The sequence below is a fragment of the Hydra vulgaris genome, chromosome 09 (genome assembly GCF_038396675.1).
Source record: "Hydra vulgaris chromosome 09, alternate assembly HydraT2T_AEP".
In the NCBI taxonomy this organism is placed as follows: Eukaryota; Metazoa; Cnidaria; class Hydrozoa; order Anthoathecata; family Hydridae; genus Hydra; species Hydra vulgaris.
Window position 1 is genome coordinate 5847565 of NC_088928.1, and position 21656 is coordinate 5869220.

Genomic DNA, 21656 nt, shown 5'->3' on the forward strand with positions numbered 1-21656 from the left:
ATTCCATCCTTCGATGCTTTCAGAGGCTGTAGATATATCAGTAACATTAACAGACTGAGTAGAACGGGAGGAAACGGTACTGGTATTAAGAGAACTACTTCGAGACCAGTCAGAATCAGAATATAACATATCCTCAAGAATATTAGTAGGTCGGGTTTTACCCATTTCCTTTAAAGCAATATATTCAGTACGACTAATATTGTTCTTAGGTAACACAGCATTTTTAAGAATCTTCCTTACATTAGGCATTTTAATATAAGGAACAGTCTCCTTAGCTAAACCAGCAACAGCTTTGATATTTTTAGCAACGTTAACAACAGTCTTACGATTTAATGCACCGGTTAATCCAGTCACTACAGATTCAGCAAGACGAGCAGACTCTTTATTTTTAAAATTCTTTTCGTTAACACCGAATATTTGGCTATCCCATCCAGGTGCAACCTGTAAAGACTGTTTAGGATTGACTTTGTTCTGCTTAAACTGCGGTGCATTGGGTTTGAAATTTGGAGGAATTGGAAAGTAATCACCGACCACGTGGGATCCCACGTGGGCGGTGAGATGGTTTCTATTAACGTAAAAAGTCTGAGATGGTTTCTATTAACGTAAAAAGTCTGAGTAAATTGATTTCGAGAAATCGAAGGAAAACTAGCTCACACCTGATTAGCGCTCCAAAAAAAATTGTGTTAGTTAATTTTGTATCATTAAATAGACACTATAAAATCACGTGCATAACAAAAATGCAACTCTACAGAATCTCGAAATAAACCTTTTTGAAATATGGACTTAGCTTATTTTAATAATGTCAGCTGGATTTTTTTGAAAATGTTTGGTTAAATTCCAATGGCTTGTTAGTTTATTTAAAAGCATTGAAATATTTTTAAATTATTTAACTTGCGCGAATAATAGGTTTTTATTATTATACTATAAATAAGGTAACCGAAAAGGAGGTATAAAACAAAATATTGTAAGTTTTTTATTAAGAAACTGATCAACAACAAAACAAAATTTGAAATACAAAAAAAAGTTAAACATATCTGCTTAACGGGTGATGGGGAAGTTATCGGACAAATCCTAATTTAATTATTTAAGCATATTAATTAGTTTTTGTGGTTTTATGCGTAGGCATAAACGTTCTATAAAATATAAACTTTATTATTTGAAACACAATTATTTAAAATGAGGTTAAATGCAGCTGAACGAGAATCTTTTCGAAAGCGACTAAAAATGTTTTTTGTAAATAAACCTAATATAAAAAAAAATAAATCGTAAATCATTTTGAAAAGGAAGGATTTGCTCGAAGTACAATATATGATAACCTAATAGAACTTAAAACTGTTCAATCGTTTTCTGATAGAAAGCACCCTGGTCGTCCGACATCCTGGTTTAGAGAAAAGATAGCCGAATTAACGAGACTTGTCAACAATCGAAAAGGGGTCAGTCAGAGAAAAATAGGTATTAAATTCGGTGTAAATCAATCGAAAATTAATCATCAGTTAAAAAAAATGAATATTAAATATTGAAAACGTGAAAAGACTCCAAAATACACTATTGAACAATAAATAAACGCAAAGAAAAGAAGCAGGAAACTAGTAAACCAACTCTATAACACAAAATCGCTTCTAGTCATCGATGACGAAAAATACTTTTGTTTTGCAGGGACAACATGCCTGGAAATTCTAAATACTACACAAACAACAAAAAGACATGCCCAGAAAGTGTTCGTTTTATAGGAAAAGATAAATTTCCAAAAAAATTATTAATGTGGATAGCCATATCTGACCGTGGTATGTTCGAGCCATTATTTCGCACTTCCAAGGCTGTAGCGATTAGTTCATCAATCTATATTAATGAATGTTTAGAAAAACGACTTCTTCCATTTATTCACAAGTATCATGGAGACTTTAACTATTTATTTTGGCCAGATTTAGCAAGTTCTCATTATTCTAAAGATTCTCTAAATTGGATGGACCAATATATCTATTACGTTGATAAAGAATCCAATCCTCCAAATGTGCCTCAAGCACGACCAATTGAAAATTTTTGGGGACATTTGGCACAGAAGGTTTACGAGGGAGATTGGCAAGCTTCAACAGAGCAAGTTTTGATTGATCGCATTAAACTAAAACTACAAGAAATTTATTTAAACTTTTTACAGTCGCAAATGAAAGGCGTCAGAGCAAAATTGAGATCAATTGCAGATGGTGGTGTTTTTTCATATAAAAAATAATATAAAAAATAATATTTTTTATTGAAAGATAAATGCTTTATTTAAAAAAAAAATTATAGTAGTTTGTTTTTTTATTTATAAATAAGTTATTGTCGTTTTTATTATGTCCGATAACTTCCGCATCACCCGTTACAGCATCTTCACCAAAACAACTGCATATAGTATCTTCTTCATCTTCTAGGCGTTCTTCTATTAAGGAATCAATAACAATACTTTTTAAAAAAATTTAAATGATTATCCTGCTCCCAGTTCACTCCTGCTTGCACAAGAATTAAACTTTTGATATCTTTCTTTTTAGCATCTGCAACTGGGTCTCCTTTCTGAATCTGAGATGGACAAGAAACACAGTCATGCCCTCTCTTTGTTATAATCTGATTACCGTTCAGAAAAAATTTAAAATTTGGTTCTCTTTGGACTTTAACACTTTTAAGTGATCCTCTTGTGATAAAAAAGCGTTCATTTTCCTGAACTTTGATTGGCAATAGTTTTTTAAAAACTCTTAGAGATACTGATTTAAAATCTAACGCACTCCAATCTAGTTCTGCAATTTTCACTTTTCCCTGCGCACTGTAAACATTATAGTACTCTTCTGGGGAATATATTCGTTCAACCTTTTTAAGCTTTTTTTCTAAAGTTCCAAATACACGACCACAAGGCAAAAATGTCCTCGAACAAGAAACAAAATTTCAATTGTTTTTACTAATATCGGTGCATGTCTTAACAGCCAGAAGCCTGCCATATAAATTAAAGCAATATTTTTATTTTGACCACAACATGCATCAGAAACTAAACAAACAGTGTCTATGCCATCCATGTTTGTATTGCAGAGCTTGTCAAATACTGCACTGGAACAGGAAGAACTATTCTTTTTGAAATCATTCTCTTCAAATATAGATAGTGACATTATCTTGATTTAATGATCCATTATTTTTATTTTCTACAACACAAAAGTTGTATATGTATAGTTGTCTAATGTAATAAGCTTGCTGATTCTGTTTGTATAAAGCTTTTAATATTCATAATATAAAAATACACTACTTGCCTTTCAACTTGTTTTCTTTTCTTTGCGTTACCCTTAGTAAAATGATGGCTTGCTTTTCTCCGACAGCTATAAAACCTTGTGTAATTTCAGTCATTTTTTTCTGTGTCATTAAGTAAAACTTTAAGCGCCAAAAAATATTGCGCTAATTTTAATATAAACACTCCTTTTATTGGTTGTTAAAAAATCATAAAATCATTTGATTCGCTGCGGACTTAGTGCGTTTTGAAGCTGTAACTCTGTTTGACTTGAAAATGCGTGTTTTGAAAATGTTATGATATTTTCCCTAAATATTTTTAGGACCTAGAGTCTTTTATTAGATCTAATATCTAAATAGATTATAGATTTCAGTATCTAGAATGTAGAAATGTAATTAACTCAATTTTTTTTATTCTTGTGACTTAGCGCGTTTTGCAAATGGGCTCCTCATATTGTCGTCCTTGTATGCTTCTGTTTTTTTAGTTAAAGTGAGTGAGTTAAATTGAATTGAGTGAGTGATGATTATATTGAGAAAAAAAATGATAATTGGTTTTTAATGAGTAAGAGTTTATTATATTAACAAATTACATTATATTTCATTCATAATTAAACCGGAATTAACACTAAGTTAATTAAATAAAGATAAGCGCTTGGTCACTTGCGAAAAACTAAACTAAGTAATTAATCGAATGTGCGTTTTTATCAGAAAAAAATAGTTTTTTTTTACTTTTTTGATTTTTGATTTAACTTTTTTTTCTAGCTGCATAAAAGTTCTGCTATCAGAATAAAAATTAAGTTTCCAACAAGGTAGTGCTAAAATTATTTTTATACCAGTTTCGGTTCAAGCGCTATTTTGTTCGCAACAATAAAAAATATATAAAAAGTTTAGACTTCCCGTTAAAGTTGTGTAAAAAAAGAAAAAATGGAGTTGAATCGACATATAATTTTATCAATTCGAATAGTTCTGTATTTGAATCTATTTTTATTCTTTTTATAGCCTTATCCGTTTTATCCATATTAGTTTTTATTTGGTAATTTCGATCTGTGTGCGAAATGATATGGCGTGCGGTTTGACCCGGTTTTACTCTTTATTACCGTAATTGTAAAAAAAAAACTTGCATATGAAAATAAGTTAAATTAAAGTAATATGCTACCAAATGTAAATAAAATTTACAAATAAAATAATATTTTTTAAGTCGACATTTTTTATTTTAAAAGTAGTATAAACTTTTATTAAAAATAAATTATACAAAATAAAATTTAAATTACATAAGCTTACATTTTATATAATTTGTAAAGTAAACTAAAAGTAATCTACATAAAGTAAATTTACTTATATTCAACAATAACTTTGAGAGGATCTTGCACAACAGTAATACAAAAAAGTAAAGTCTAGAATTTAGACAAAGCTGAAACATGGCAGTGAGCAGAAGGCGCATATACCCATGAAAGACTCAGAAAAAGTAGACTATTTGAAAGGCCTAATTGGAATAATTGTTAGTACATTTTACAGATTTTTTGCGTAAAAGTTTTATTTAAAAACTAAGGAGGAAAAGTTTAAACCAGTCCCGGATTATGGGAACTATAACCCCATGTCTCGCAGATTTAAGAGCTCCGAAGTTCTTTAGAGGATGCTTTGTTTTTGTAAGCCACTTTGTTTTTTTCGCCACTTTAATAAGAAAAATGCCCACCTGCTTAAAAATATCCCCACAAAAATGCCCAAAAATATCCGGCACTGGTTTTAAGAACTTCGGTATTTTAAATGGGAATGAAAAATTAAGAACTATTTATGTAAATATCTTTATCTGCCTGTAGTATCAGTGGCCTAACTACAATAAGTCCAGTGTAAGCAAAACTTACGGTACCTCAAGCAACTACGCCTAGTGCTGCTTAATTAAGGTAAAATTTATTGTTCAAGTGCTAATTAAGGTAGAATTAGCTAGTGCTAATTAAGGTAAAATTTATTGTTCCAGAGAAACAGAAATTGGGCCACGTATGTCTACTGACCATAAATATTTTGCAACGCCACTGTGTAATATACGTAAAATCCGTGCTGTAGCTAAGCAACAATTTAAACGTAGATTAAGAAATAAAATTTGATTGGAGTCTGGACACAAAAATACCCTAAAACATTTACCATCTCTACCCTAAATTAACTTAATTAAAAAACAAGCCAGTATTAGATTCTTAGAAGTTTATGTTGATGAGAATATATATAGGGTTCCTCAAGTAAGATATATTCAATCTAAAATCACAAATATAGTTCGTATAATGTATCGAGTTCGCTCATATATCAATAAACAAAGTCTCAAACTAATATATTTTGGACTAATTGCTTCATCAGCAATGCAAACATAACATGGGCGAGTACGCAACCATCAAAACTTACAAAAATTTATAGTCTACAAAAACATGAAAGCAAAATCATTTACTCTAAAAATATGCGTGAACACGCCAAACCTATAATAAAAGATATGAAAATGATGGATGTGTTTGAAATAAATATCTATTAGCTTTTAATTTTTATGTAACGATTCAATAATAATCTCTCTCCTGCAAATTTTAATAACAAGTTTGAATTAAATATAAATAAAAACTATTATCTAAGAGCAAATATAAGTAACTCATATAAATTGCCTCAAAACTTTAATAAATATGCTGAATATAGCATTGCATATCGAGGACCAAATACATGGAATAGTTGTCAAAAAGGATTCAAACGTATTCAAAAGTCATAAAGTTCGTTTAAGATTCTAATAAAAAAGGAAGTTTTTAAAATTTGAAAATTATTTGTGCTTAAAGGGGTGACCAAGTAATTTTAATTATTTTAGTATTTATTTTATTTGATCTTTTTTTGATTTACTGATCAGTGCAGCAGTTTTATGCCGATTAGGATTTTTAATTTAATATCTATATTCTATTGAAAATGTATAAAGGGGCTCTATGAAAAGATTGCGATGACGTGTTGTCATTTTCATCTTCTTTGAGCCCCTGTCTGTTTAACCCTTTATTTTATAAAGATCATTACAAAAAAGAAAAGTTTTTATTTTTTATTGTATATACAAAAACAGTGCGTGTGGACAAGATTTTACTGTCTTCTTTGTTCTACGGACATATTTTTCTTTCTTGTATATATACGTGGATTATTTATTGTTAGACAGCAAAATAATTAAAAAAAAAAAATGCGTGGGCAACAAATTCCTAATTTTTATTTTCTTTCTTTTTTAACACTAAATTTAAATCGACAGGTTTTAAAATTCAAAATTCAAAAGTTATGATTATATAAAGTTTACACCCAAACCAAATGGGTAGTTGTTTCAATCTTTTAAACATTTTTATGTGATATAAACAATAACATACTTAAGTTTTGCACTTAAGTATGTTTTATTTACCAAAAGTATATTTATTAACCTGAATCATTGTTTTTTTTATAATTATATTAATATTACATCTCAAAATTTACGCAAGTAGGCATCATTATATTACTTGTTACCCATAAAGTCTTTAAATAAGTTTAATATTGTTTTTACCAACACATTAAAAGACTCAATTGTACATAACTATAAAATAATACTATTAGTTAAAGATGCTGTTAATTAAGTAATTCTAATCGGTTTGGGGATAAAAGGAATCGCATCATTTTCAAATTATGAAACAATTTTAAAATTGCTTTTGACATGGCATAATATCACGCAATACCGATTGTATTTAAATAATCTAAAATTAAATATTGTGTTTTGTTTAATTTATATTTTTATGGATAAATTTTTTTATAACTATTATTTTTATGAAAAAATAGTTAAAAAAAAAAAATGAAACTAAAAAATCAGTAATTGATTTAAAGAATATCTTGATGTTATAAAAAAAACAATCAATGATCAAATTAGCTTTGAAAAAAAAATTAATTTGGTAATATTGTTTGAAAAATACGAATGATCTTGAAGACTAAAGTCACTTATAAAAACTCATTATTCTTCGACAAATTTTAAAGATGAAGTCCGCGTCATTTGATTACTTATTCTTATACTTGTCAAAGCTGAAGCATAAAATAGGTATAATTCAATGTTGAAGGAAAATAAGGATCAGTTAAAGGTAGACGAAGTCAGCAAGAAACTTAAATTGATTGATTAAGAATTTGTAACTATAAAGACACAGAAATTTTTTTTTCCAAAATGCATCAAAGTTCTTAAAACTGAAGACAAGCATTGAAGTAGAAGAAAAGCGAAATTTCGCTTACGAAAACAAATTCCTTTAGAAACACAATTTTAGAAAAAGAACTGGCAATTAAAGAGCTTGATATTTCACTAAAAATTTTTGAACAACCTAAGTAAGAAATTAAAAGAAGTGTTTGATAACCTAGTGTATCTCTCTGTCTATCTATCTATCTATCTATCTATCTATCTATCTATCTATCTATCTATCTATCTATCTATCTATCTATCTATCTCTCTCTCTCTCTCTCTCTATATATATATATATATATATATATATATATATATACAGTATAAAATATTTTTTAACTTGTACTATACTATATACATTTATATTACAACATATATTTAAATTTATATATAAAACAACTTAAAGACAACTTTTTTTGTTTATTACTGGTCGAGAAAAGATATATCCTTGAAAAGCCCAAAATTATCCTTGAAAAGTCCTGGAAATATCCTGGAATTCTAAATTAGCTTTTAAATTAGCTGGGCCACACTGTTTAATTAATGTAACAAATTTATATATATATATATATATATATATATATATATATATATATATATATATATATATATATATATATATATATATATATATATATATATATATATATATATATATATATATGTATGTATGTATATATGTATATATATAGTGTAATCTACAAATAGAGTGCTCAATGTTCTATCAGAATAGAGCAATAATAACTAAGCAAAAACACTTACCTAGATTATTCTTTAACATATTGTTTCTCCATCGGAAGGTTCATCAGTAAGCCCACCTGATAAACCTACTGATGAAGAAACAAGTTGTTGAAGATATACTTGTTGAGTTCTGGTTGCATGTATTTGAATTTGTATTTAGAAATCTAGAATTAATGTATTTGTATATATATAATTCAATTTTTCATTATGTATAAGTTTTTAAGTTCTATTTTTGCCATTTTTTTTGATCTACATAAAATGTTTTTTATTCTTTTATATTTTTACTAAAAGAAATATATATTATAATGCAATTTTAAAAATGTTTATTATATTAAATTTTTTCATCATTTTTTTTTTAGTACAACCTTAAAGTTCTGCTCTACTTCATTATTTATGATTAGTTTGACTACTGTTGAAATATGGTTTTAATTTAGTAAATTTTTAAGAACTGAAATTTACTTTATTGATCATTAGCCAACAGTTTTGGGAATAAAATTGAATTTAACACCGTCAAGGTTAGAGTAACTTTGCTTTTTTGTAACACCATCAAACAGTTTTTTATGATTATTATCATGACATTGCTAATTTGTGTAACTATACCTGAATTGGCTAAACAGCTGACATAGTTCTGAAAATTTAATAGTTTGTGTTCTGAGAATTATTTAAGCCCTTGGTTTACGTAATTTGGCTTTAATAGTTTCCGAATATTGCCTAAAGTGACATTGTTTGCCACGGATTTGGAGTAATGGTAAGTGTCTCAGCCTAAGAAATAACATTACCATTGTGGGTACATCTACCATAGCGGCAGTAAGGCTTTTTCTAAATACTCTTGATACTTTAGATATATTTTACTACTAATTAACAAAACTTTGTGATTTCAATTCACGTTAACAAATGGCTTGCCGAGCCATAATATTTTTTAAAAATTTCTTCAATTTTACCGTTTTAAAATTAGTGTTAACCATTTACCTGAAGACCCCCAAAAATGTCCTGATACTATTTTGAAATTTAAGTTCACTTGAGTTTCATTGTCCATAATTATACTTAATTTCTTTTTACACAATAATTTGTGACAATTTCCTGCACAATTTTTTGTAAGATAAAATTTGTCTAATAAATTTTTTTCAGCATTGCGACTTGGAGCTTTATATATTTGAAAATAGTTGACTATTTAGTTTTTCTTTATAGTCTGGACCTTTTGTCTAAAAGTTATGCATTTTGAGCCAAAACTGGCTCAGCCATGTGAGAATTCGCCATAATTTTGACCAGAGAAAAAATCAAATTTTTTAAAAATTGATTTTCAAGTAGTTTCCAATTGCACACTTTCTATTTAATCTATTAAATGTTAAATGATTATAACTATAGTCCTTTTTGAACGTCCAACTATTTCTAAAATTCGTTTTGCTTGCGTACAAGCAAGACGAATTTTAAAGCTTGAAATACAAGTATCGACAACTTATTAAAATTATATATAAGTAAGAAATCAAATTTATGTAAAGATATAATAAATGTAATTTAAATGTAATCTAATTTATAGGTATATAATAATAGATATATAATAAGTAATCTAATTTATGTTAATCTAAATTAATGTAAATGTGTAAATAATTAAGTAGTTTAATTTATGTTAAAACTGTTTTTAAGTAAGATTGCAATAAAATATTATGCTAAAAGAATTTTTTTCATTAACATGTTAAAAATACACATATTAGATAATTACGTATTTATACTTCAATAAATTTTACTACGACACACAGTGGGGCAGAAGTACTTTAAACTAGACAGTTTGACGAAAATGAAAAAAGGTGTAATGAAATATTTTTTGATCCACCTTATGCACATTTTTTTTTTAGGGTAGGACTGACCTTTAACCCAGTAGAACCCATAATCTACCTAAATTTTCTTGTTTAAAAAATAACTTGCTTGCGCGAGTTAAAAGTTTTTATAGTGTTAAAGCTGAAGTTTGTTAAAAGTTGCAGTTTTTTTCAGGGATTCTTTAATTTTAGGTTTGCAGCTATGTTTTGCTAATAAAAAAGTAGTTTTAAAGTACTTAAAATATATATTAACTTCTTAATATAACTTTCTTTTCATTGTATATTTGTTTTTGGCAATTTTAAACGAATAAAACTAATCGAGTTATCAAGTAACTTTTTTTAGGGACATTTTACATTAAATTCAAATTACTGTTTATTTTAGTGAATCGATTAGAATTTGTTTTAATTTATTCATGCAAACTTTTAATTTTCTTCTTTTTTATACTATTTTTATATCATTTATTCAATTAATGTTTAAAAATTTATGGAGTAATTTTTCCTTAGTCTAACAAGTTCCCTTAAAATAGTTATTTGACTTAATATTACAAAACAAAACAAAAAATACTTTTATCCAGTTTTTAAGCTATTCTGCCCCACTCGTATTCCGAGTTGACTAGGAATTCAACTGTCTCTTTTTATTTTATTATGTATTTTATGAGTGCTTCAATTTATTTTATTGGCAAATTAGTGTTTTCCACTCAAGCGTGAAAATTTGCATTATGCACTTGTTGCTGTTTTGTCGTTATTGTAAATAATAATAAAATTTTATTTGAAGAAAACTACTAAATTTAATTACTAATTAGTAGTAATTAAATTGTTTTTTTTTGTGAAGCTAAATTTGAATAGTGTCAATTTTACTTAACCCAACTCTATTTTTAGACATCCGTTGCCATAGTTTGCCCTTATTAGGCAAACTATAGTTTAAAAATAGGTAATCAGCAATAATATAAAATTAAGGAGTTATCTCGATTAACTTGATAAACTTTAATGAGGTATTATATAGGTATTATGAGGTATTATATAGGTTTATTCATGAAGTATCTTGGTATTAGTTTAATACCCCCTTTAAAAGAAAATATTCTTACTGAGAGTAGTTTTAATAAAAGATGACAATTAAAAGCCTACAAAAAATTATTACGACCTTAATTTTGCTATAAGTATAACAAAAAGTATTGATACCATGACCAATTCCACATACTAACACAAATTAGCAATGACATGATAATAATCATAACAGACTATTTGATGGTGTTACATGAAAACAGAGTTATTCTTACCTTGACGGTGTTAAATTCAACTTTATTACCAAAACTGTTGGCTAATGATCAATAAAGTAAATTTCAGTTTATGAAAATTTACTAAATTAAAACCATATTTCAACAGTAGTCAAACTAATCATAAATAATGAAGTAGGACAGAACTTTTATGTCAAACTAAAAAAAAAACGATAAAAAAATTTAATAGAATAAAAAAAACATATTTAAACTAACATTAAATATATGATTCTTTTAATAAAAATATAAAAGAAAAAAACAGTTTATGTAGATCAAAAAAAATGGCAAAAATAGAACTTAACGTACCGCAAAATGTGACGTACTTTATGGACGACCTTTTTTTAAATACAAATATTTTTACTTTAAGATAAGAAAAAATATTAGGATTTTTTCGAGCAAGACTGATAAAACGGTCAACTTAATAAAAGAATGAAAACAAATCTTCTAAAAATTTCCTCGAAAACAAATTACTAATTAATTTAGTGTTACAAAAGAAAAAAAAACACAAGACTCTTGATTATTCTTAAAAAAACACAACTTAATCTAGTTTATGGAATTGCCAGCAAGTGATTTACAGGTTCATGGGAAGACCGCAAGATAGTCAGGTACTCAGCACATCTCTGTATATGTATAAATATATTGATAAATAGATACTCCTTAGAGAGTCCATTGTTGTAGTCATTACAACAGGATGACTACTATTTATAAATTTGATTAGAGTAGTAGCCGCCCTTTAGTTAAAATAGTAACAGTAATAATAGATTTATGTATGTTTTTTTATTTTGAAATAAGCATACCATGCCTGAATACAGGGAACTCTAAAATTTATTTTATAGATGCCTTGGAGGGCAATCAAATTTGTTAGTATCCTGTAAAATGAATAGTACATAAAAAAAAATTAATTTAAGTTGCTTTATACACATGAAACACAATATGTGATAAATATTAATTAAAATAATGTCTATTAAATATTAGGCCTGTTGTTATTAAAATAATTTGTGTTGTCAAAATTTTTTTAAAAACAGATTTTTTTTTTTTAAATTTAAATTCACCCCTCAAAGGCCATGAAGGCCACTACAGTCGAGGAGCCTACTTTTAGTTGTGGTTACAACCCTCTCTCAACTCTATAAATCCGAAACATGAACCTTCACAAGTATGTTATCATATTATCATTGTGACAAGTATGTTATTATATTATTATAGTTAAGTGATGTAGTCGGTAGGAGCAGCAGAAAGTGTAAATCACACTATGGCAGCAAGTATCAAAGTTTTCATAAACTTGTGTAATATTTAACGTCTAAATGAGGAATTACCCTCTTTATTTGAATTTATCCACTTTATAAAATAAAGTGGGTAATCTGTTTATTAATGTTTGCAACTAGAGCAAATGTCTAGTCACTATTTGGAACACATCAGGCCATCAAATCCTAAGTGACAATCATCAAAAAAGTTTATATAAGAGTAAGTATTAAGCAGGTAATTATAAAAAAGACAAAAGTCCAGTTAGAAAGCTTATAATTTAATGGTAAGAATAGTCATGACTGATTTCCGTATGCATCTGAAGTTATTAAACTTTTATACATTCTCTAATTTCAGCTATATCTTCGCCCGTGATAAAATTTTCCTCTGTTATTCTTTTCTTCCGTTTGTCTGCGGATCTTCTAATTCTATTTCGTTGTTGTTTACTCATTCGTGTATTTTTATTTCTATTGTTCAAAATGATCTCTTTATTTATAATGTTCTAAAGATAAAAATTCGGACTTGAGGCTTGTCTTTCAGGATTACTACGTACTTTTGTACTTAGGAATAATGTCACTAACAAGTTTTTGTCTCCTAATATTACTTCTTGCGCAACATGTTTTATTAACATTTTTAAAAGTATATCAGCCTTTTTTGATTAAAATGGAACAAATTAGAGTATTTGGCTGAGCAGTAGTATGTCCTCTTAAATGTTGCAACATAAGAAGGCTTTGACGCAGTCGTAGAGGTGGGTTTTACTTGCTTGTTTTGAGGATGATACCCCGACGACATAAAAAATACTCACGTTGGCATGCAATGACAGTAGTATAAAAAGGGCGTTCTGGCTCATTTTTTTTGTGATACATCTCTATCCTATTTCCACATGTATATTATGAGATCTCTTCAACTAGAATGACATGGTATTCATTATAATTATATAATTATAATTATAAGGTGAAATCTAAGCGTAAATGTAATCTACTTTGCATTAGTTCTTCGAACATAGCCTAAGCGTAAAAGAAAACATTTCCTATTACATTAGACTTATCGATTCTTTATTATCAGCCCATGAGTTGAACGAATTAGGATACCATACCACTTTACTTATGACTTGTTTTTAAGTTTACGAATAACTTTTTCAATCCTAAACATATTTTGTTTTTTGCATTTCTTGTTCATAAAAAGTACCTTGTATTTCTTCACTATTATCGTCAGTTATTTTATAAGTTGGTGGATCTGTGAACTGAACTTGTGCCACTGTAAAAACTTCTTCAGTCCATCTCGGTGTGTATCCTTTTTCAAACGCTCTTTTCTTTTTAGTTATTCTAACTCTATCACCAATTGAAAACTTTGGTCTTACAGACTCTGATCGTACATTTCCATTTAGATTGAACCAAACAATATTTTCATTCTTTTTATCGCTAGCTTCAACTGGTGTCATTTTAATTGAAGAATGCTTTGTGTTATTGTATTTATTTACCATTTCATCTAAGACGTCAATATATTTTCTAGTAGAATTAGCTGAAAAGTATTTAAACATTTTCTCCTTCATAGTTCTATTCCAACGTTCAACTACACAACTTTTTTCTTCATTTTCAGTTGAGTATAACTCAACACCTAGAGCTTTAACATGCTTATTATAAAATTCTAAGCCTTTATCTACCCATATTTTTTGACACTTTCTTTCGTGGAAGATTTTATTTAAAGCATTAGCAACACCAACTCCAGTTTTACTTTTCAATGGAACTATCCATCTATACTTAGAAAAAACATCTATTACAATTAATAAGTTTTTTATACCGTCATTGAACTTGGAAAAAGATTTCATGTCAACTAAATCAGCAGCCCATATTTCATCGATTCCATTTATAATCACTTTTCTTTTTCTGAAATGTTTTACAACTGGTTTATGAAGTTCGTTTGCAAGTGTGTCAGTCCATTTCAAGTTTTTTTCTTTGATGGTTTGTAGTTTTTTTGAGTAATTTCAACACCTAAACCAAATTTTTCTTTAGATGTTATAATAGGTTTTATAATACCTCGTTCAATTCTTTCACGTATAGTTGGGTTTTTTTATAGAATTCATTTCTTCGATCATAATTTTATCAGCTAATTTTCTTTTTGCTGTGTCATTGAAGTATTTATAAGCAAGATCGTGATGGTAAGCTGTATTATCAACTCTATCTATAGGTTTACTCCATTCTTTATATGCGTCAGTAGAAGTTAATCGTTCATCTGAATTAGTTCCAGGACCTGCAAAGTTCATTCCAGGTAAATGCATTTCACCTGGAAACTTAGACCATGGTAGCTTTATTTTACGTGTTGCTGAATTAATCGAACTTACTAAATCTCCTCCTTTTTTTGATGATACAAATTGAGTTTTTAATCTTCCACAAATAGCGCAATTTCCACGATGCATATTTCTATTGTTTTTACTTACAGCATTTTGCAAGTTTAGTGTATTTTTTTTTTCTGCATTTAACGTAGTACAACATTTTATATATACAAAAAAAATTTTCATATAAAAAATCTTGATATATAAAAAATGGATATTATAGATTTGTCATGGAATGCGAATAACAATAAGAGAAATAATAATAAGTTGTTTCCTAAGAGTATAAGAGGAATTATTGTTGGAAAGTCGGGTTGTGGAAAAACTACTTTATTATTGAATTTACTTTTGAGACCTGGTTGGTTAGACTATAATAATTTACAAGTTTTTCAATCAGAATACAAATATATAAAGCAATCTTTTGAAAAGAAAATTGCCAAAAGAAATTATTCTCGAACTATTTAATCTACAAGACCGAATAGAAAAAATAAATGCAAACCCTGCGCTTGTAATTGAAGACATTTCAAAAAACTTAAATGAGAAAACAGATATGGAGTGTAAGTTTTTTGAAACTGAAGAAGATGTGCCAGATCCTAAAGATCTAAATATTCATAAGAATAATTTGATGATATTTGATGATTTACAATTAACAAAGCAAAATAAGTGTGAAAAATATTGTATAAGAGGAAGACATAGTAATGTAGATTGTTTCTATCTTGCACAAAATTATTTTATGTTACCTAGGCAAACTATACGAGAAAATACAAATTTTATTTGCTTATTTCCTCAAGATTCAAAGAATTTAAATCACATATATAATGATCATGTTTCAAGTGATATGGAAAAAGATGAGTTTAAAATTTTTTGTAAAAAAAGCATGGTCAGAGCCTCATGGATTTGTTATTATAGATCTATCTTCTAAGAAAGATTATTGAAAATATAGAAGTGGCTTAAATTGTTTTTGTATACCAAATTGATGAAAAATAATATTATCTTATATATAAAAATGATATGTTTATTAGTGAGCGGAAATAACAGTATAATAAAACTAATTTTTATCCTACAATCGAGTTTGATAATTAAAAAGAGTATGAAATGGCTCTAGTTAGTATAGATACATTTTTCCTAATATTAATTCTTCAAACAACAATTTTAGATATAGCGCAGATAATGGATCAACTTGGAAGGATATAAACATTCCAGTTGGATGTTATGAAATTGATGATATAAATAATTATATCCAATCGATTATGATAGGAAACGATGACGCAAGTTTAACAGTTTCAAATATTAAAATTGGAGCAAACAATAATACATTAAAAGCATCTTAAACCTTTTCAACTGGTTATAAAGTTGATTTTACAACTTCAAATTCAGTTACAACTGTTTTTGGTTTTAACAGTGCAATATATTCAGCAGGCTACTATATAGCAACTAATATAATAAACATATTAAGTGTTAATAGTATACTAGTAACAAGTGATATAATAGAATCATCGTATGTAAATGGAGCAAATAGTAACGTTATATATTCTTTTTTCCCAGATGTAGAACCTGGATTTAAAATTGTTAAAGAGCAGAATTACGTAACTTATGTACAAGTAATACTAAAAAAAATATCAAAAATGGAAAAGAGATTGGTTGATCAAGATGGAAGTCTTTTGGATTTAGAAGAAGAAAAAGTAACTATTAGATTTCATATAAGAGAAAAAAAATAGTTTTCGTAATTTAAAAAAAAATTATTTTACTTACATATAAAAATGAGTAAATATACCAATATTAAAGTAAATATTTCAGAGGGGCAATTGAAAAAAATTAAAAAAGCAATTGATGAAGATGGTTATGGAGCTAGTATTAAATTAGCTCATTCAGATCTTAATGGCAATCATGTATTAGCTGTAACAAAAAGGCAATTGAATAAAATTACGAAAGCATATGAAAATGGTACTGGTGTGATAATTAATTTAAGTAAAGCGCAACTCATTCACAATTCTAAAATAGAGGGTGGATTTCTAGGAGCACTATTAGCTTTCCTTGGTACAGCTGGAAGATTTTTATTATCAAGCGTTGCTCCAGCTTTTACAGCAGGTTTATAAACAGGAGTGGGTTCAGCAGCTGGATCAGCTATGGTTGATAAAATTGCTGGAAGGGGTGTTGTGTACATGAAAAAGAATGGAAAAGGAGTTAAAATGACTGCTGCAGGAAATGGTTTATATTTGAGACAATGGAGTAAAAGTAGTTCTATAGGTGATTGATTGTACTTACGTAGTGGAAATGGATATACATCAACAGGATCAGGTTTATTATTAGGACCAAATTCACCATTTGCTAATATTCCATTTTTGAATATACTTTTATGATTTATTAAAATTATTTTCAAATCTTTATAAAAAGAAATGCCAGTACATAAATTTATAAGAAAAATACCAAATAAACTTCCAAAACCAATTCTTCATTCTAAAGTACACAAAGATTTGGATCATCCTTCAGTATTAATAAATGATAATAAATATGAAATATTTGCACAAAAAAACATTAAAATGAAATCTTTATCACATCAATATATTCTTTTAAAGTTTGGTGTAGTAGTTAATGAAGGTGTCGCGTTAGTTTCATTAAAAGAAGAACTTAAATTAAAAATGTTAAGTTAACAAAACTCTGTAATATCAGAGAATGTTGATGATATTATAATAAATGTTGTTAATAATTCTGATTCTGATATATTGATTAAAAAAGGGGATAGCTTATGTTTTGTAAATTTATTGTAAAGATTTAAAAAAAATTTTTTTTTTTTGAAAAAATAATTTTCTAAGCTTTATAAAAAGAAATGTCATTAAAATACGTTGATATAAATAATATTGAGTATAATCCTATTAAAGCTAAATCATATATTCATGTCATTAAAATACGTTGATATAAGTAATATTGAGTATAATCCTATTAAAGCTAAATCATACATTCCACTGGATAGAAATTTAGAAACTAAAAAAGCAATAATTAATATAAAGAATGAAGATAATCAATGTTTTAAGTGGTGCGTCACAAAAGCATTAAATCCAACAGCTAAAAATTCTGAAAGAGTTGTTAAAGAGCTTAAAAATCAAGCTGAAAAAATAAACTGGGATAAAATAAATTTTCCAGTATCATTAAATCAAATCACACAATTTAAGAAAAACTATCAAGATATCAGTGTCAATGTATATGGTTATGAAAATTTAGAAGTTCATATTTTGCATGTATCAAAGAATAATGTTCGCAATCATTTAACAGATTTACTATTAATCTCAAATGGTGAAACAAATCATTACTGTTTAAAAAAAATTTAAGCAGATTACTTTCATCGCAAACATCAAATAAACATTGCAAAAAACACTATTGTAGAAATTGTTTGTTAGGGTTTTTTAATTCTGAAGAATCATTATCTAATCATAAATCGTATTGTGAAACACATGATTCAGTACGTACCGAACTTCCACCACCAAATTCTAAAATGCAATTTAATAATCACAATAAATCAATGAGAGTTCCTTTTGTAGTATATGCTGACTTTGAAAGTTTTATAAAACAAATTGACACTTGTGAACCCAATCCGAATGAATCTTATACTAAACAATATCAAAAACATATTCTAAGTTCATTCTGTTATTATATTAAATTTTTTATGAAAGTTTTTATCAAAGCAGTCCAGTCACATTTACCGCAAGTAGTGAAACAGATGATGTTGCACAAATTTTTGTTGATAGTTTACAAGATGATATTAAGAAAATTTGTGATATGATTAAGTTTCCTAAAAATATGATATTTACTACTGAAAACAAGCATGATTTTAATGCAACAACAGAATGTCACATTTGTGGAGAAGAACTTGGAAAAAATAAAGTCCGTGATCACTGTCACATTACTGAAAAATATAGAGGTGCAGCTCATCAAAATTGTTATTTAAATTATAAAATTCCAAAATTCTTTCCAGAACTATTTCACAATTTATCTGGCTATGATTCTCACTTGTTTATAAAGAAATTATCAGGAGGGAAAATGAGTTGCATACCAAACAATGAAGAAAAGTATATTAGCTTTTCTAGAGAAATTAAAGTAGATGAGTATGTTAAAGAAGGTAAGAAATTTAAAGTTAAACGTGAGCTTCGTTTCTTAGATAGTTATAGACTAAAGCCTTCTAGTTTAGATGCTTTATCAAAGAATTTAGCAAAAGACAAGTGTAAAAATATCGGAAAATTATATTCAGGGAAACAATTAGATTTATTACTGAAAAAGGCGTATACCCCTATGATTGGGTAGACTCTGTTGATAAATTTAATGAAACCCAATTACCACCAAAAGAATTATTTTTTTCAAAATTGAACGATGAAGATATAAATGATGATGATTACTCACATGCACAAACTGTATGGAATGAGTTTCATTGCAAAACATTTTGAGATTATCATGACTTGTACAATGTTTCAGATGTGCTTTTACTAGCTGACGTCTTTGAAAATTATAGAGAAGTTTGTATGAATTGTTATAAATTAGATCCTGCTTGGTATTATAAATCACCAGGATTAGCTTGGGATGCAGCATTGAAGAAAACAAAAGTAAATTTAGAACTGTTGAGCGATTACGATATGATCCTAATGATAAAGAAAGGAATAAGAGGTGGAATCAGTATGATATCCAATAGATTAGGAACTTATAATAATAAGTTTATGGATGACGCATATGACAAAAGCAAAGAATCAACATTCATCCAATATCTAGATGCTAATAATCTATATGGATGGGCAATGAGTAAACCATTTCCAACACATGGTTTTAAATGGATGGATGAAAATGAAATAGAAAATTGGAAATCAATTCCATGTATACTAGAAGTAAATTTAGATTACCCTGAACATCTACATGATGAACATAATGATTATCCACTTGCATCTGAAAGATTAAATATCGATAAAGTTGAAAAATTAGTCCCAAACTTGAATAATAAGACAAATTATATAGTACATTATGAAAATCTAAAACTATATGAAAGATTAGGATTAAAGATTACTAAAATTCACAGAGGTATAAAATTTGAAGAAAGAGCATGGCTCAATGAATACATTGAACTAAATACAAACCTTAGAACTAAAGCAACGAATGATTTTGAAAAAGACTTTTTTAAACTCATGAACAATTCAGTATTTGGAAAAACAATGGAGAATGTCGAAAATAGAGTTGATATTAGATTAATAACAGACAGAAATGAAGCTATTAAACTAGCATCAAAACCAAACTTTGAAAGTAGAACAATATTTGATGAAAGCTTAATCGCAATACATATGAAAAGAACAAAATTAAAATATGCTAAACCAATTTACTTAGGAATGTGTGTATTAGATTTGAGCAAAACTCTAATGTATGAATTCATTATGATTACATAAAGAAAAACTATGCTGATCGAGCAAAACTATTATTCACAGATACAGATTCATTAGCATACGAAATTAAAACAGAAGACTTTTATTCAGATATTTCTAAAGATATTGAATGCAAATTTGATACAAGTGAGTTTAACCCAAACCACCCAGCAATTAGTAATGTAGGATTTAAAGTTGGTCTTAATAAGAAAGTAATAGGAATGTTTAAAGATGAGGCTGGAGGAGCACAAATTGAAGAATTTGTAGGACTCAGATCAAAATTGTATTCTTACAAAGTACACGGAAAAGATAACAAAAAATGTAAAGGAGTAAAGAAAAATTTTGTTAAAAAGTATATAACACATGAAGATTACAAAGATTGTTTATTAAATAAAAGAGATCATATTAGGAAAATGAATGTAATAAGATCATACTCACATGAAATTTACACAGAAGAGATCAATAAAATAGCATTAAGCGCAGAAGACGATAAAAGAGCTATTTTAGAAGATGGAATACACACATTAGCATATGGACATTACAAACTAAAAGAAAGAAATTCGAAGATTTTTTAAGACAATAGGACAATAAGACAATAGGATAATTAGGCAAAGAGGTCAAAGAGCCTAAGGGGTTGGGATAGGGGAGCTCAAAAATTATTTTTTGAGAAAAAAATAATTTATAAATAAAAATGGAAACTAACATTTATAAACTTGTCAATGTTGAAGGAATAATTCTACCTAATGAACCACTAACAAGTTTTCAATTGATCAAAGCAGCAAAAGTATTAAAAATAAAACATTTGTAAGAGATCAATTACCAAAAAATGAACAAAGAAAAGAATGTGGAATATTAAATACAGGAGATTCAAGTACGCAAGGATTTCACTGGATTTGCTGGTACAAAGACTGAGATAAAAAACTAAGTTTTGACTCTTATGGACTACCACCGCCTGTTGAAGTTGTTGACTATTTAAAAAGTCCTATTTATTATAACAGTGGAAAATTGGAAATACCTCATTCTGTGGACACTTGTGTTTATATGTTTTAAAAAAACTAGATGAGAAACATGATTTTCAGAATATTATTAATAGTCTATGGTAATTTTTTTTTCTTTATATATAAAATGCCTGTTGATATATTCGGTCGTGATAGAACTTCATCTGTAGCTATAAATGTTTTAACAACAACTCAAGCTAATAACTTGTTCATTCGTAGAGATGGACAAAATAATGCAACTAGTAATATTAATATGAATTCTAATAAATTAATAAATGTAGCAGAACCTACTAACTTACAAGATGCTGCTACAAAAAAATATGTCGATAATAAATCACTTAGTCTTAATAAATTAGGGATAATACCAAACTCAAGTTTAACGTGTCTTGGATTAAAAAACAGACTATTCCACCAAATACAGGGGCTGATACAACAACTGTTTTTA

The 21656-nt window shown here is 27.7% G+C and overlaps 1 protein-coding gene across 1 annotated transcript; it reads right to left on the reverse strand.

The window, feature by feature from the left end:
* Window positions 1-13635: 13635 nt before the first annotated feature.
* LOC136085210 (uncharacterized) lies at window positions 13636-14907 on the reverse strand. Its single transcript, XM_065806498.1, has 2 exons — window positions 14546-14907; window positions 13636-14377 (listed from the first exon to the last, which is right to left on the reverse strand). Exons 1-2 carry the CDS (start codon window positions 14905-14907, stop codon window positions 13636-13638), a joined length of 1104 nt encoding a protein of 367 aa, XP_065662570.1.
* Window positions 14908-21656: the final 6749 nt, after the last annotated feature.

Excerpts from the sequence above, each read along its gene's own strand:
- LOC136085210 (XM_065806498.1), bottom strand. The coding sequence starts at position 14,907 with ATGCATCGTGGAAATTGCGCTATTTGTGGAAGATTAAAAACTCAATTT. Across the intron at positions 14,378-14,545 it reads ATAAAAAAACCCAACTATAC|AAAAAGAAAAGTGATTATAA; the intron begins GTGAAAGAATTG and ends AAAACATTTCAG.